General features: G+C 38.0%; 1 protein-coding gene across 2 annotated transcripts; it reads right to left on the bottom strand.

Moving 5' to 3' along the window:
- Positions 1 to 484: 484 nt before the first annotated feature.
- Positions 485 to 9,415, bottom strand: LOC136207062 (ALBINO3-like protein 2, chloroplastic). Of its 2 annotated transcripts, none has more exons than XM_065998325.1 (14): positions 8,841 to 9,415; positions 8,647 to 8,753; positions 8,413 to 8,540; positions 7,191 to 7,262; positions 6,271 to 6,372; positions 5,583 to 5,642; positions 5,375 to 5,440; positions 4,002 to 4,049; positions 2,827 to 3,006; positions 2,693 to 2,748; positions 2,511 to 2,628; positions 2,256 to 2,339; positions 1,050 to 1,145; positions 485 to 943 (listed from the first exon to the last, which is right to left on the bottom strand). In XM_065998325.1, exons 1-14 carry the CDS (start codon positions 9,314 to 9,316, stop codon positions 845 to 847), a joined length of 1,692 nt encoding a protein of 563 aa, XP_065854397.1. In that variant the 5' UTR covers positions 9,317 to 9,415; the 3' UTR covers positions 485 to 844. The 2 variants fall into 2 exon arrangements, with proteins under 2 accessions (XP_065854397.1, XP_065854395.1); XM_065998323.1 differs by having other exon boundaries at positions 1,036 to 1,145; positions 8,841 to 9,411.
- Positions 9,416 to 18,052: the final 8,637 nt, after the last annotated feature.

Raw genomic sequence — 18,052 nt, 5'->3', positions numbered from 1 at the left:
AAAGAATAAACTTAAGTTTATCCAATTGTGAAAAAAACAAAGTATAACCTAGCCCTATATATTAATGTTTTTTTTTAGAATATATATATATATATATATATATATATATTAATGTTAAACAGGGAATTAATAGAGGAATCTGCAAGGATCCTTATGAAGATATATAAGGGATGAGTATGGAGATCATCCCCACAGGATACGGATATATATTCCTATCCCCGCCTCATCTCCACTTGCGAGGAATAAAACAATCTCCATCTTCGCTCGCAAAAATTCCTCATCCCCGACAAAGCGATCCCTAACAAAGACAGAGAATCCTTACCTTGTTTGGCATTTACAGCCGGCCCCAAGCCCGAATAAATAGGGTTGTGGTAGGTTTGTGACGGCCAGTGTAAAACTTAACCACATCTTATAGACATGAATTCATGTTAGCCAATCCCGAATCATTTCGGGACTAATGCTTTATTGTTGTATATCTTTTCCCTTCGTAGAACACTCCAAACGCATTCCGGAGTATCATATTATTATTTTCAAGTGGCCCCTAAAAAAAGGCTTACAAAAGAACTTGACGGTTGAGACCAAAATACCCTTATTCCGTCTCTTATTTTAAATATTACAACACAAAACTGATAGGTCAAAAATGTTGAGGACAAACCTCTGTATACAAAAATATGATCAACCAGCAAAAATGTACAGAAAAGAATAAAAAGGACTGCACTACGCGTCCCCGCTAAGCGAGGGTCCGGGGAGGGGTACTATCTTCACTTGCCTAATCCTGTGAGGTCAATAATCTCTTCTCCTGCTGTTGACAAGGTCCTCCCCGAAATCGTCCTCCTCCGCGTTTTCACACTCTTCCAAATACTTCCTGTAGGAAGGATTGTAAGCAGCAGCTGAATATAGATACTTTATTGCCTCGGGTTTGCGCCCTAAAGTGTTCAAAACGCTGAAAAAAGGGCAAAAATAGCGATTAACGGATAATAAAAGATAGAGTTCCAGTTTCAAGTTTCAAGTTATTGCTAATATTAGGATTTGTACCCTGCGAGAAATACCAAAGTGTCGTAGTAATGTACTTTGCTCGCCGGGTCCTCTGGCTCTCCCATGTATACCACTCGTTCGAAGTGCAGAAGTCCTTCCTGTTTCTTGCCCTGTGGAAGGAAATGAGAAACATGGCAGGAAACATCATGTCTATACTCAAATGCCTATGACTAGATCGTATTATCAATCATCCAGAGGCTCCTGATCTTCGTTACTACATACTGAGCCCTTGATTAAAGGACCCAAAGGGTTTTCTAAAGTATTCAATATGTAGATTGACACGTGATCAAGGGCTCAATATATAAGTTTGTAAATGATCGATGACTCGATGTATAAAAATGACAAAGATCAAGGGCCGCAGGATTGCTTTTTGCCTGAAATCAGAATATCATTTAAGAAATTTGTAAAGGTAGCGTTATGTTATAGAAACAGATACCGAAAACGATGTTTGTATCACAGAAAACTTCAACATGCCTGCGTATCATGTTTCCGATACGTTTCGGATACGGAAACTCCCGGAAACTTCTGGGATACGTTTTGGGGCCGTTTCCGTAATATTCAGAAGTAGGATACACGTATCTGTCTGGGAAACCAGTTTCCCAGACAAAAAAACGATTGGATTTCATTTCAGAAAAAAAAAAACAGAGGTAAACAGAGCAATTATGGTCGATTATTTGAAGGGAAAAGGAGCAGGAATATCCAAAGGAGTATGTCAGTCTTTATGTGTAGCAAAAATAAAATCTGAGATAAACCAAAAAGACAGAGGAAAGCTTTCGTTGTTTTATCGTTTTTTTCTCACAACGTTTTTTGACATTATTTATATTTCATGTATTTAATAATTATGTTTAGATAAGAGTTTTATAATTTCTTTTATATGTATTTATTTAGTTATATTATAAAAATTCAAATATAAAAATATATTTTTAATATTTATCACGTGCCCCAATATTTTTAATATTCACACGTTTCCCCCACATTTCCGTGTCCTATGTTTTATAGAAAAGACGTTTCCCGTGTCTGTGTCTGTGTCGGATACCGTATCCGTATCCGTGTCCGGGCAACCTAAAAACACGTTACATCCTACAAAAGTGAGTTTTCAATTTTCTTAAATTAAGGAAACGTGAGCCGAAACATTTCATACAAGTGTCCGAGAGTTTTGTTTGAAACGCTTTACAATCAAAGTTTTGGTGCAACATGGGATAATGGAACGCAGTTTTTACCTGCTGTATACAGGCAACGCCAGCCAACTGAGAGGCAAGAATTAGCCGATGCTTGACTTCTTTTGATTCGCCAGTAAGATATAGCTGATATGAAGTAAGAGTTAAACAAATGATTAATGGAGGAAAGCATGCAATTGGCAGAAACGATTATGAAATTACTATCGACAGAAGACATTTTGAAAAATACTATCGACAGAAGACATTTTGAAAAATACTATCGTCTAAATATGGACGTAAGAAAGAGGCAATTGAGACCTTAGGAATCGCACGCTCCAAATGTTCTTTAGCTTCCACATAAAACCCTTTTCTTACCAGAGCCCAGCCCAAATAAACCATAGCTTCTACAAAATCAGGGTCTTTCTGAAGTGCTACCCTGCAAGACAAAGACAGTTATGTAATGCAATAACCATGAATTGGGTTTAAGAAGTAGTAGTTACCGCAACAACACCATTGCATTGTCTATTTGCTCCTGTGATAAGAGTTGGCGTGAAAGCTGTCGACAGCATCAACGATTAAAAAATGAGAAAATTTGGAGAGATCTTATACACCGGTTTGTATTGTGGAGACTCACACTGCACAGTTGCTCAGGGCTTAAGCTTTCTGCTGAAACTTTGACCTCCTTAATTGGTGAATCCAAAAATGCTGGCTCTGTTTCACCCATTAATGGAGAAGAAGGCGCAACTGCTGTTGGAGAACGCTTTTCTGGTAACCCTAACTTTTTGCGGACAGCAGGATGTTTGATGAATAGTTGCTGCAAACATGATTACCTTCTATAAGAAAACGGGGAAAACAAAAGGAAAAAAAAAAAGAGTAACTTTTTGAGGGTTATTTGGTTGAAGGCGCAAAAATGTAGCGAGTAGAAACAAAAACTAACTGTTCCCAGAAAAGGCATTTTACAGACTCCTTTTACAGATGATTATAAATTACAATATATCTGATGTTAACTGTGTCAGATCAGATGAAATGCATGTCCATGATATGCACAGTAACAGAAGATGCTTATTTTAGCAAATCCAAGCTGCTAAAAAGAGCCATTGCAAATACAGATTCTCGGACATGTATGAACTATTTAGGAGTGAGATCTTTTTTGGTTCAGTCCGGAAATTTGAAGATCTCCAGAATTGTACCTAGTAAAAGTCAACGGTACAATTTGGTTCGGTTCCAAAGAAGTAAATGGTTCAATCAAATTCTGGATCTTTATATTCGGTCAGTCCGGTTCAAGAATCTCTAAGATCCACCCTCAGCGCTAGTGGCATAGGACTTATAGCCTTCTTAACGCTTACACCCCTTAGATTCCTCGAGCTTGTAAACATGACTCTTTCCAGAAAGCTTTTCTACATAACTATACCTAATAAAAGTCAACACTACAACACGGTTCGGTCCTAAAGAAAAAGTAAACAGTTGAATCCATTTCTGTATCTTTCTATTCGGGTATTTGACCCAGTTCAAGAATCTCCAAGATCTGAGATCAGCCCTACAACTATCATTTTAAAAAATGAATGGTTTTGTTTTCTCTTCAACTTCATTCAGTACCATAACTTCAGAAAAAACCAAGCAGTAAAAAATGTGATGTGCATTTAATACGAGAAAAAATTCCTAAAATATTTACCTTCAAATAAGCATCAAATGTATTTTGAATCCTTCTAATGTTAGAAAAACTACTCTAAAATGTTGCATAAATTAACTACTAATAAACTCTTAGGCAAAAGAATAATTTTCCCTGGGAAAGATAGAACATCAACTGACCTGGACAAGAGTTAGTGAACTATTAGTTACCCAATAGACCAGGCTTCCCTGCAATATGATATAGAAAATTGTGAATCAGGACCTGAAAGGAAAAGATTAGACATGTAATGTTGAAATGAAGCAGCCACATTTGCAAACGTTAAGGCAAAAAATCACAAAAAATGCAAATAAAAACCTAGTTTTGAAATTTCACAAAAAAAAAAAACCTAGTTTTGCTTTAATCTAGCTTTAATTTAAGGAATGTATCTATAAAGGTTTTATAGTTGTCATGGAACCATTTGAACTAAAAGCTCGAATGGATAGTTAAAGGTCCACTCCATATTAATAGTTGATACACCCCCACACGCGAATGCCCACTAGGCTAGAAGCGTGCACAAACACAGGCCCAAATTTCCATGTCCTGCAAATAACTCAACAAATGGGGCTGCCAGGAATCGAACCCTGGACCACTTGGTCACACTGGCTCTGATACCATGTCATGGAACCATTTGAACTAAAAGCTCGAACTGATAGTTAAAGGTCCACTCCATATTAATAGCTGACAATAGTTAAGCCTTTCATTTTTCAACTTGCACAAATTATGCATGGAGAAAGTATATCAGCTTGTGGGGGTAAAGTGCATTGATGGCCATTGAAGTTTGAGGTCTATTTCACGAAAGTCACTGAACTTCATTTTCTTTCAATAAAATCATTGAACTTCCCATTTGATTTCAATAAAGTCATTCCAAGTAATTTATGTACAAAATTTCACTGGAATGACTATATATCAACTAAGCGTCATTGTCGGACATGTGTGACTTTTATGGTTGACGTGGCAGCCACATGTGTGCCATGGGTACATCCTAATCCATAGGAAAAAAACTTAAAAACTTACATCCTTGTTCAACGTGGCAAGTAGTTGGCATACAGAACTGTCTTCTGTGCTAAGTCAACATTCCTGGGAGCTCTTATATACAAATTAGCATGAATGACTTTATTGAAATCAAATGTGAAGTTCAAGGATTTTATTGGAACGAAATGAAGTTCAGTGACCTATGTGAAATAGGCCCCAAACTTCAAACACCATGCGTGCAATTTATCCCAACTTGTGGTTTCAAAACATGTGCCCCCATTGTGTATAAAACTATGGCATGGCACCTCAGTTTTTTTATTTAATTATTTGAATTGAAAGACTATTTCATTCTCTTTTCAGCCTCTTCTTTTCCGTTCTCTTTTCATTCTTATGACATAGAAAGAAGCTTGAACTAGTGTAAGGGAAATGAAATGCACCAGAAACTTTGCACAAACTAAATCAATATCTCCAAGGAAAAGTTCTCAGAAATAGTGATTCAATAAAGGAAAGTAAGAAATACAAAGGTCAGATGTGAAGTTACCTGCGGAATGGCGTAGGCAATGCAAAATAAAGGAAGTGTTAGAATATCCAAGTACATCTTGTAGTACTGTACCAAGAAAAGTTTCAAATCATTTGTGCGACGTAGAATAATTAAAAAATTTAAGAATGAGAATTATGTTTTCCAGCAAAATACTTTAGGCTGCCAGATACGGTGTTGTAAAACTACACATAATGTACTATCCACTTACTTTTGCTAATAAGCCCAATATTCCAGTTGTGTCTTTAGCTGAGAACTCCTTAAATGAGAGCTGGAAAGTTATCAAACAAGCCAATGAAATTCTAGTTAACAGTTTTGTAAAATTTAGCAAATTCTGAGGCAGAGAATTATTACATGCACATTAAGGAAGCAACAACAATTTCTATGCATTAAACAAGATTGCCATCCAAAAAAAATAGGGACAAGTACAAATTTGAACTTTGTGGTTTTGCGCATTTGTAAAGACATCCCCATAGTTTCGAAGTCTGCAAACGCGGGATTGGGATTTCCTCCATTTGCAAAGATATACTTTTTCACTAAAACTGTTAATAAACAAGAGGGATCTAAGGTATTTTATTACTTTTTCTGCTTTAAAATGTTTTTATATGTTAGGAGGGGTACAATGGAATGGAAAGACCACAAAATTTTTGTTTTGAATATTTGCCACGTAGGTAAAGTCCAATAATTTTACTATAGATTCTGTCTTTGCAAATATAGGAAATCTAATACTGGTGTTTGCAAACTTTTAAACCACAATGACATCTTTATAAATGTGTAAAACCATATCGTTTATTTTTGTACTTTATCCAAAAAATAAACATATTGAGTACCAAGTACTATAATATAGTCGTCTTGTAAGAGAGAGAAGAAGAAAGAAAGCTGGAAAGAATATTATCTACCTGAACATTAGTGTAGTGCAGACCAGCAACAAGCAACGGAAAGATGGGGCCTAAAACACCATGAGGAAATTCAGTCAAATTCTGAAACCATAGAGCGCCACCCTGTAATCAATAAAGAAAAAGGATCATGTATAAATGCAATCAACAGAATTTGGAAAGTACAATGAGGTTAAACAACAGGTAAATACATCCACAGCTCCTGAACTATAAAGCTACTAACATTATGGTCCCTAAACTTCATTTATTGATATAAAAACCTTCCAACTTTACACTCTGTAACATTAAAATCCGTAAAAAAAAAAATTAACAAAATAATGAGTTTGATAGGTTTGACTACATCGACTCTTTTTTATCCATGTCACCAGAAATTATGGTCAAATACCTATTTTACCCTAACCATTTTGTACATTCTTTTAGTGTTCTGGAGTCTGGTTCATTCTTTCAGTTAATAATATGATTTATTGGTAAGTTGTCCAAAAAATAAAAATTTCATACTAAAAGTGGAAAATAAATAAATGATTCGACCCTTTTAAAGTATTGTTTTTCCTTCGGAAGAGATAACTTAGCCCCCTCCATTTTGCTACCTGAGGGATCTCTCACTGCATTGCAATGGCATCCACTAATGTGATTGTTTAAAAGGTTGTATCTCATTCTAGCAGACTTTTGAATATAATGTCAATATGAAAGGTTTGAATATATTGCAATGCAAAGGTTCCATTCTTTCTTATCTAAACTAAACAAACTACAATAAAAAGATCATTCGTATGCCAAATTAAGTTCCAAACATTCACCTCATACACAGGTCAAGTCAAGTTTTCATTATTCAATACAAACAAATGATATTATCTAATAAGATCAACGTTATTAAGTAGAAATGCAGATTAGTCCGTATGGACTACTAGATGATGACGGTTGCTTACACAGTCAAACCCAGCATGATGATCCAAAGACATTCTCCGAATAGTGCTCATCCATAAAAGAAAGCATGGAACCTGAAATAATAGGAGAATTAATGCAAGATATATAATAGGAGAATTAATGTCAATAATCTGCAGAGCTCCATACTCCAAAATTTAATTGTGCACGTATTAAGTGTGACAACTAAACATTAGACAAAACCTATTTTCCAATAAGTTTATGAATAAAACGTGCTATTTAAACAAGTTCATAAATGCACGAGTAACTCTTTTTACTTCATGACAATCTCATAAAAATACCTGCCCCCTAGCATCCAATACAATCTCTATGAACTCCAAAAAATTGTCTAAAACGAGACAAGTAGATGATGTCAGTTATAATAAGATTCCACTTTTAATGACTTAATGTCAACCCCCAAAAAGTTCCATAAAAGCATCTCCTTATAGTATAAAGAAAAACACTTTTTCTACATTGTAGAGAAAGCAAATCATGTAACAACGCAGGCCATATTCCAGTAAGATATCATAGGTAACTTGCACTTCTGACAAAATAGGTTAACATTTTACTGGTTGGAATTAGAAATAATTAAATGGAAGTCTTCAAAAGAGGTTTGTGTTTACATAACAAAGAGGTGCATGCTTAATCATTCTAAGGGTCTGTTTGGTTCAGCTATTATTGCTTACTCTTTGTTGTTTGCTATTTACTTTTGCTAGTAGCCGGTAGATGTTAGTCGATTTTACATCCAAAATAGCTATCAAGAGTGATTTCTCAATCCTAACCAAATACTCCTATATTTTTTGTTTGGAGTAAAACAGCAAAAAAGAGCTACAAAAAAAAAAAAAAAAAAAAAAAAAAAAAAAAAAAAAAAAAACCAAACTGTCACTAAGAGCTTCCTTACAGCAAAATTTGGAAATGTGTACCCGGTTGTTTTTTCTTCATAAGCATACATGTTGCGTAATATCTAAAAAGCTTGACTCAGACAATCATTATCTTCTGTGGGCACTGTTAGTAGTAACAAGAACCCCTACTGAAAGATTCAACATTTATCTAAGATTAAGTATATCCCCAAATCAGATTATTCATCTCTCCTCTTTCCAATTCAATTAGATTACAAAGGTCACATGGAGATTTTCAAACTGAGCTGTTTATTCCTAAGAGAGCAAAATTTTCCATCAAAGATAGCAAATCCACTTTCCATGTAAACAAAAGAACAAGTTGCTGTACCTGGACGCAGAAATATGCAGGGAACCATAAAAATGAGGGGCAGCCAATAGCTCGTCTTTCTCTACGGAAGAGTGAAATTTGATTGATATAACTCCCTCCTGAGAAAGGTGGTGGCAATGGAGGAGGCACTAAGAGAAACAGACATGGGATTTAAAAAAATGAATAGTTCAAATTCATTTCTAGGAAATTTGTGATGCCATGAATAGAAAAAACAAATTGAGAAGCATAACTCACATCTAGGAAATAGCTCTCCTATCTTGGTTAACTTCTTTAGTTGAAAAATAAGTAAAGGCATCAGTAATAATCTCATAATCAGTGTTGTTGAAGCAATAACTAACCACCTGAAAATTTTCGAAGAACAAAAATCAATTTCCTCTTTTATATTTCATTCCTTGTTCATCGTTTTCTTAGCATCCAAACAAACTCACCAAGGCAATCCAGTAAGATTGTGGAACCCATCTAGCAACGAAATCAATGTACGAACCGGAAGAATTGATTCTTCTCCTATATTAACACTATTAACCAGGCCCGGAAGAATTGATTCTTCTCCTACATTGACACTATTAGCCAGACCCGGAAGAATTGATTCTTCTTCGCCGTAGCTACCATTAACCAGATCCTCTACAACGCCGTCTGCTCCGACTTCGGTAACATTTGGCTCAGTGACTGAGTCAGTAGGAAGTTCGGGATCGGATTTTGAACGAGACCAGAAGGATCGAGAGTTCGGAAAATGAAAGGCGGCGAAATGAGGTCCGTTTGAATTGAGAAAGGAAACTGGAGGTTGCTGGTTGAGGATGTTATGGTTAGTGAGGACGTAAGAGGTGTGGCCATGAGAGAGAGTAGAGAGAGAAAAGAGAGGACGGGAACGGCGGAGGTGGGAGAATAACAGTTTAGGGATAGTCATTCCGCCGCCGGCAAAACAAGAGTAACAGAAATTCCGTACAAGGACGATGAAAGATGTTTGAGCTGAAGCATCATCTAACGACGTCGTTTTACTAAAGAGTATTCACTCCCTGTAGTCCCTATTAAAACTCAGTTTCTCATTTTCTTCCGGGTAAATAATTTATGGCATTGTACTCATTTGAGTCCTCAAACTAAAGCTTTAAAATCAATTAGGACTTTAAACTATTAAAATTATCAATCAGGTTTCTGAACTAAGCAAAAATCATCAATTGAGTCCTCATCCTATCCTAAAATCAAAAATTGTGACTATTTGATATAGACTGTAATTATCTATGTGTTGGTTCAAAATGGGTTTGGAGAATAGTGTCCGAATGATTTTCAATGAGGCCTCAATTAATGATTTTTGTTTAGAATGGGACTCAATTAATGATTTTTGGTTAGTTCAGAGACCTAATTGATGATTTGAATAGTTTAGGGTCCTAATTGACTTTGAAGCTTTAGTTTGGGGATCCAAATGAGTATTATGTCATAATTTATTAGTCCCCACATTTTTACGTAACACACTGTTTAGTTCTCCTATTTTGAAAAACACATTATAAGATCATATCTTTTCTCAATATTAACTCTTTGGTCCTTTTGTCTATTTTCTTAGATTTTTAACTGAACATATCTTAACTTTCAGGATAGTCATAATACGATACAAAATGACTTTGATACTCTGTTATTTCATGTCCGTCTGTTGATGTCAAATATAATAGTTAAAAATTTTAAAAAAAAATTAGACAGAATAAACAAATGGTTAATATTGATAAAAGATAAGAACATTATAATGTGATTTTCAAAATATAGAAACTAAATAATATATTACGTAAAAATATAGGAACTAATAAATTATTTACTTTTTTTTTAATTAGTTACATCTAGACATGTCCATAAGCTTTATTACTCGTTCGGTACATCTAAATTGGTATTTGGAAGTATCTCTCCTGGGATAAACTCTTTTTTACTTTCTCAAATAATAGTGTTACTTAATTTAATTTATTATTAGAAATGGTTTGGTGGATTGATAAAGAAAGCGGTATAAAAATAAATTTTATGGTTTAATTGATTTGCGAAAACAGTTCTTATATTTTAAAATTTTATAAATAGGGATTTATATTTTATGAATTTTGTAGTTAAATAATATATTTCGTTCAAACAATACTTGTGGCTTAGTTAATTTATAAAGTTAGACCTTGTATTTTTTTTGTAAGTTGGTTTTTTTAATTGTTTCAAATCGCTCTTTTTTAAGATAAATAGTCATGACAATAATTTTTGAAGGAATAACTGAGTTTATAAAATGCAAAAAGCACAAACACTTGTTGTAAACTTTTAAACTACAAAAAAAAAAATGTTGTTACAAGCCAGTCAAAGAACAATATTTATTTGTATATTTTTGGGTTAATACACATATTTGCCCTCGTGTTTTCTCGGAAAAACACATATGCCCCTGTGTCAAATAAACCCACTAAAATCTCCTTGTACTTGTCACAACCCTACAGATATACCCCACACTAACGGAATGATGATTTGGCACAAACGCCGTTCCACGTGGAACGCCACGTCATGCCACGTCAACTGCCAACAAATTAAAATGAATCCTACGTGGCAAAGTAAAAAGGGTTAATACACATATTTGCCCTCGTGTTTTTTCGGAAAAACACATATGCCCCTGTATCAAATAAATCCACTAAAATCTCCTTGTACTTGTTAATAAGTTATCATGCCACGTCCCTTTTTAAAAAATTTAAATAATTAAAAATATGTCTACATGGCAGTTCATATAAGTAGCAGAAATTAGAATGACTCTCTCTCTCTTTCTTTCGACTCTCTCTCGTTCTTTCGACTTCCTAGGAGAACTAAAAGAACCCTTCGACTCCTCTCTCTCTATCGCAGCGCTTCTTCTTCTCATGGATTGACAAAAAACGAGTGCGAAACCCTATCTTCTTCTGGTTTATTCGACGCAACGGAGAGTGAATAGTTACTCTGCAGTGGAGTGAATAGTGGATTTATGAAAAACGAGTGTGAAACCCTATCTTCTTCTCCTTGGATTTATGAAAATATTACAGCAGTTGCTACATTTGAAAAAGTTGTTATAAGCAAATAGAGAATTGAGAACTAACATGGATGAAATATTATGCTTATAAATCCAAGACGATTTAGAGGCTTTACGGCAAATTTTTGCACTGCTTCCTCTTCCAATTCTTCAGCAGCAGCACCACCAATTTTCAGCTTTTTTACCATTTCCAAAGCGACATCTACATTTCAAATGCTGATAACTTATTAACAAGTACAATGAGATTTTAGTGGGTTTATTTGATACAGGGGCATATGTGTTTTTCCGAGAAAACACGAGGGCAAATATGTGTATTAACCCTTTTTACTTTGCCACGTAGGATTCATTTTAATTTGTTGGCAGTTGACGTGGCATGACGTGGCGTTCCACGTGGAACGGCGTTTGTGCCAAATCATCATTCCGCTAGTGTGGGGTATATCTGTAGGGTTGTGACAAGTACAAGAAGATTTTAGTGGGTTTATTTGACACAGGGGCATATGTGTTTTTCCGAGAAAACACGAGGGCAAATATGTGTATTAACCCTATATTTTTTCCTAAATAAAATTGAATAAAAAAATTGGTATTAAATATAGTCTGGATTAAATCTACTAAAGCCAATTTATTTTTATAGTAGATTTAGATTTTATAAAAATAAGATATCAAATTTGTTTTATTAATATTAATTATTAAATTTATATATTGAATATATTTTTTTAAATATAAAATTTAGTTTCGGGAAAAATATATATTTTAGGTGAGTTTATTTATTGGGTTTGAGATTTTATTTTTAAGCCCGAACTCAATCTGATTCAGTCTAAATCCATTTAATTTAACAACATATTGAGATGAGTTTGCATCAGATATTTTTAAATAAAAGTCACTGAATTTGATCCAACCCGGCCCATAAACATAAGTAATTAGATTTTATTAGTTTTTTTTAAAGAAAACTAGAGATATCATCATGTATAAAAAAATAATAATAATTATCATTTAATATAGAATGAAACAAAAGTAACAATATCCTTAAGAGTAAACAACTAAAAATAGGAACGAAATAAAAGCAATAGCCTTAAAAAGAGACGGGTCCATTTGTTTTACATACTACTTGTTACTGTTTGCTGTTACGATTTCCAAAAAGCATGGATTCTCTGCTTTTGTAAAAGATTACTTTTTCAGGTATAAAAAACAAACATAATGTTACTAACTAAACACCTAAAACTCTCTTTTTTAAAATAAAAATGCAAACATGAACATAAAAATTAGCAACTGATGACAAGTAGAGAAATTCCGATCAACCTCCGTCCCTGTGGGGGCGTCGTTGGGTTCGACGGGAGGAAGCTCCGATGCCAAAGTCAGTAAGGATGAACAGAAAGGCAAACTGAAGTGACAAAGGGTAAAGGATATATGTGTGTGTACCTGGATAGCCTGAGACGTAGGCTATATATAGCTAGAAAGTCGTAACCTTCAGAAACTAGAAAGCCTCCATTAATGCCCCATTAATGGCGGTTATAAGTTATCCTTAAGCTGGCGGTTAGCTAGTTAATAACTCATTAATGGTCTTTATGGCCAGGTCGGCTCAGCCGTTATAATGGCGAATGAGTGTCCAAGGAGATTCGCCTCATAGGTTCGCCGGCGGATCTCTTTTAATGGGCCCTTGGAGATCCGGTGATCCGCCAGGCGGATCTCATCAATACGCGACGTTTCCTTTGGTGAATATCCCCTTAAGTCCTCGGGATAATATCTCAATGTTATCAGAAGCCCCCCCAAAGTTCCTTTAAAGTCCTTTAGGGCTTTTGAACTTCTGGGCGCCGTCATGATTACCTACATTAATGAGCACTCTATTCGATGCCAATCGTAGAGTGACACGTGTAACGTGCGCTTTGTTCAATGAAAGAGAAGACGCCTTCTTCTTCTTCTCCCTCTTTTTCCCATTCCGTCTTCATTTTCATTTGCTCGAAGCTTTTTCTGGGAATTTCAGAGTTCAAAGTTTTACGATTCCATGTAAGTTCATCTTTCCTTACTGTAATTGTTCTGAATGTTTAGGAGTTCTTCATCATCTTCTAGATCAACCTCTGAACTCTTTAATTCGACCCCTTCTCCTGAAATTGTAGTTAATTTTAGTTGGACCACTTCGTCATCGGAAAATTCATCTCCCTCTGAGGACACAATTAGCTCCGATTTAGCTGGGTTATGTAACTCGGCGCGTAATCGTTATCAAACCCGTTCAACCAGAAGTCAAACTCTGTCTACTTCTGTCTCCGGTACTGCTCCGGCCGTTAAGCCTTGGTGTTTTCCGGGAATAATGGCTTCTCCTTCCGTCCAACCTAGGAAAAAGAATCCTCGAGCGGAGTCTACTCCGTCTCGTATGAGTGCCGCGGATTTAGCGGACCTGGCGGATCGCTTCCCTTGGATTGATAATTACGAGACTCAGTTAGCCGCAGCCCATCAACGACCCTCCTATCCGCCTAGCGGTTTTCTAACCGTATATTGTAGTCATGTAGAGAGAGGGTTCCGACTTCCTCTCCCAAAGATGATGGCGGACATCCTCTCTTACTTCGATATTACTGCCAGCCAACTACACCCCAACGGTTGGTTGGACATCGCTTTAGACTGCTACCTCGCCTCAAATTTAGGAGTGATATATACGGGTCGTGTCTTTAGAGCTTTCCATAAACCCTCAAAACGGAAGTCCGAGTCTTACCTCACTTTCGCAAAATTTGGAGTGTATTCGCCATTCAGTGACAAAATGTCCAATGTCCACTGTTGGGATGAGAAATTCTTCTATATGAAGATAAAAGAGGGTGAATCACTGGGTTTTCCCTCGTTTTGGAATCCCAAGCCTTTACACATGACGGGCGATATGCGAATATTGACCGATAGCGATGAAGTGGTGGCGGAGCTCATGAAGAAGGTCAAGGCGGATGCATGGACATATGCGGACGCTTTAGCCTTCATGATGAGTGATATACCGTTGATTCGCCGAGAGGGGGAGCAGTTCATTTACTCCAAGATTGCGCAATTTGATCAAGGTAACTTTTATTTCTTCTTGAACCTTGATTACTTTATTGTGTTCTTTGGCAGGGGTTTATCTAAGGCCAATCACGCTATTGCAGAGAAGCGTAGGAAGTTCCTAGAAGCTGAGGCGCGTAGGAAAGATCAAGCGGCGAATCCTCCAAAGGATGCCGGGAAACGTCCCGCTGGAGCAATGGTTGACCCGCCACTAAAAAGGAGGAAGCCTACAGCTACTGGAGGCCCTAAGCTTATAGCGGATGCCATGAAGTCCGCAATGCCCGCAGTGGAGATGGAACAGGTAGGTTGTCTTTTTATTTTTCCCTGTTCATCAAGTTTAGGATCTGAGTTTTGATCTTTGAATATTTGTGTAGATGGCGAAGCCTGATCTGGGCGGATACTGGTCCGCCAAGTATAGGGCCCAAGGATCTTTGGAGAATGAATCCGTTATAAACGACCTAGATGAGGCTCTGGGCCAGTTGGGCGAAGTGCAAAGGAATCAGAACCAGATCCCCGGTTCCACTCATGCGCAAAAGGGGAAAACGGAGCTCCTCACGGTAAGCCCCCCGACTAAAAAGGATTTCTTTTTGTAGACAACGTTGTTCCTTTGCTCTTTTCTTTTGACGAAACTGTTTATCTTTGATAGATGTACACTCGCATACGTGCTATGGAGGCTGAGCTCCTTCAAAGCGTGGCGGATAAGGCCACCATTGAAAAGTTGGAGAAAGAGGTAGCGGATGCCAATACGAACCTCGCCTCTGCCAATGCAAACATTGCCTCAGCCGTGTCCGCATTGGCTCTTAAAGACGCAGAGATCAAGAAGCTAAAGGACAAGATCGCGACAGACGCTAAGAACTATGAGGTGGCTATAGGAGAGGCAGAGTATACGGCTGGTGAGCAAGCTTTCTATTATGGCGAACTGCTCATGGCGTACATCTCCCTGGCACATCCCGAGATTGATTTCACAGACCCGCAGTTCGCCGTCCCAGACCCAGATGATGTAGCCAAATATAACAAAATGCCAGACGCTAAGGACTACCTCCGCGATTATGTTCGGAGATGGATGAAGGGACCCATGGAAGAAAGCAAACCCCCCACTGACGTCGAGCTAGTGGAGCTTGAGGAAGTGCCCCCCAAGGCGGGTGAAGAACCGATCATCGATAACGCCCTTCCTCTTGGTCCAACATCTTCCGTGGAGAAGGAGGTACCCTTTGTAGGCGTATCTGAGGCTGTGGAGAAGGAAGCTTCTCAAGCAAGTGCCGTAAACGAGAAGAGTGCAAAGGAGGATGATCCCATTATTACTTAGTCTTTTATTCTTGGGTTGTAATAATAAAAAAACCTTAAGTACAATTTGTTTAATCCTTTATGGCAGCTACTTATTTTGCTATTACGTTTGCGTAAGTAAATATATAGGCATTTAGGATTTATTTTGAAGTAGGTGGCCAGCCATACTCCATCGTATGAACCTTTGTGAAGGTTAGAAGCTGTTTTATTCCATTGGAGGAAGTAAAGCTGCCTAGGGGATCAATTTGCTACCTGTCTTTGAGGTAAAGTGATCCGCCCGTAGGACTTGTGAATCCTTTTTTGGGAAGGATGTAAGAGAGTGTAAAGACCTTGCGTCTAAAGATCGTTTTAACTCTATCTGAGGAGAAAAAGTAGCTATGAGATAGCAGTACTTTTTAATGCGGAGAGCGTTGGATGCCCCCCTTCTTTTTAAGACTGGAATATTAATATTGCTGTAAGAAAAACTTTAAAAAGAAGATAGAGAATAGAACAATTGATGTTTATTGATAGGAGAAATGCTTTATTACAGTAAGCAGGTCTTACATGTGAGCCTCGTTAAAACCTTTAATAAGAAAAACCACATGGGAAAAAGCTTACTAAAGGAAAAAGAGTACTCAAGACCGTATGCACTCTTTATTTTCTGACAAAATATTTGCGGAGATTTTGGAGGTTCCAGGTGCGTGGCAATGTGTTTCCCTCCATGTCTTGAATTTTAAATGTGGCGAATCCAATCTTGTCTACTATTTGATATGGTCCCGTCCAGGTGAGCCTTAGCTTGCCCTTCCCTTCTCGAGACTAGATTTTGTCAGCTTTGCGGAGCACGAGATCACCCACATTTAGGTCCACAAGCTTGGCATTTTTGTCATGGTAAGCGGCGATCCGCTGCTTGTATGCCGCCATACGTACGTAGGCCCGGTCTCTTCGATCTTCCACTTGATCAAGACTCTCCTTTAACCTGTCACCGTTGTCCTCCTCACAATAGAAGGCAACTCTATCACTGGGGACCGGTATCTCAATCGGGATCACGGCCTCTACACCATGAGAGAGGGCGAACGACGTTTCTCCTGTGGCCGTCCTAGGAGTTGTGCAATAGGCCCATAAGACGCTTGTTAGCTGATCCGCCCATTTTTTATCATGCTCCCCTAATCTCTTCTTTATGCCTTTTACGATCGTCCGATTCGTAACTTCAGTCATTCCGTTGGATTGGGGATAGTAAACGGAGGCGAATCTGTTTAGAATGCCCAATTTCTCACAGAAAGTTTTGAACTCGTCACAGTTGAACTGTGTTCCATTATCGGTGATGATGGTGTGGGGGACGCCATATCTTCCCACGATATTGTCCTTGACAAATTCCACCATTCGTTCAGCAGTGATGGAGGAAACAGCTTCGGCTTCTACCCACTTGGTGAAGTGATCTACTGCCACTACCACGTACTTCCTCTGCCGGCGGGTAGGAGGGAATGGCCCTACAATGTCAATGCCCCAGAGGGCGAATGGCCGTCCTTCTATGATGGGCCTTGATAGGGGTCAAAAACCCCTATCTTTGGGTACGGTTTTAGAACGGTTTTTAGCGTTATTTAGTTAATAAGCGAGCAATTCTCGCATTTAAATGCTTTTGTGTGAGTTAGTTAGAAATTGGAAATGTTTTATTTACTTTTCGTTGTTCAGGCTCGTTTTATGATCAATTTAGGCAAATACGGCCAAAATGGCATGCATATTATAATTTCGTTATCTTTTGAAGCTAATTGATCCGTCAAAAGTCGCACCAAACGAAGCGTTTGCTCAAAATAAGCGATTGGCGGGTCAATTTACCCTTTGGACTAATGTTGTTTGGAGTTTATGTGCGTGTGCAGGTTAAAACATGATCAATTTCAGGCAAAAATCGTGTCTCGGGGACCCCCGGCAGTCGCTCGGCAAATTGAGCATCGGTGAGCAGCCCAGGCGCTGCTCGGCGCGCAGCCCGGGCGCTGCTCGGCGAGCAGCCCAGGCGCTGCTCGGTGAGCTGCCCAGGCGCTGCTCGGCGAGCTGCCCAGGCACTGCCCAGGCACCGCCCAGGCACTGCCCAGGCACTGTGCCTGCTCAGGCTGTGCCTGCTCGCCGAGCAGGTCCTTAGAGGCCTGCTCGCCGAGCAGCTCGCCCTGCTCGGCGAGCAGACCTGCGGGAATTGGTCAAAAAGACCAATTCCGCCCCCACGACGCCACGATGGACCCCACGACTTCCTACCTGCATAAGGACACGAATTAGGTCATCAAAAGGGCCCGAGCCACGCCTATAAATAGGATTTTTCCAATGTAATTAGGCATCTTTCATTATTTTGTAAATTATCTTAGCTTTCCCCTTGAATTTCCT

This window comes from Euphorbia lathyris, chromosome 9, assembly GCF_963576675.1.
Source record: "Euphorbia lathyris chromosome 9, ddEupLath1.1, whole genome shotgun sequence".
NCBI classification, from domain to species: Eukaryota; Viridiplantae; Streptophyta; class Magnoliopsida; order Malpighiales; family Euphorbiaceae; genus Euphorbia; species Euphorbia lathyris.
This window is presented reverse-complemented; position numbering and strand designations above follow the sequence as displayed.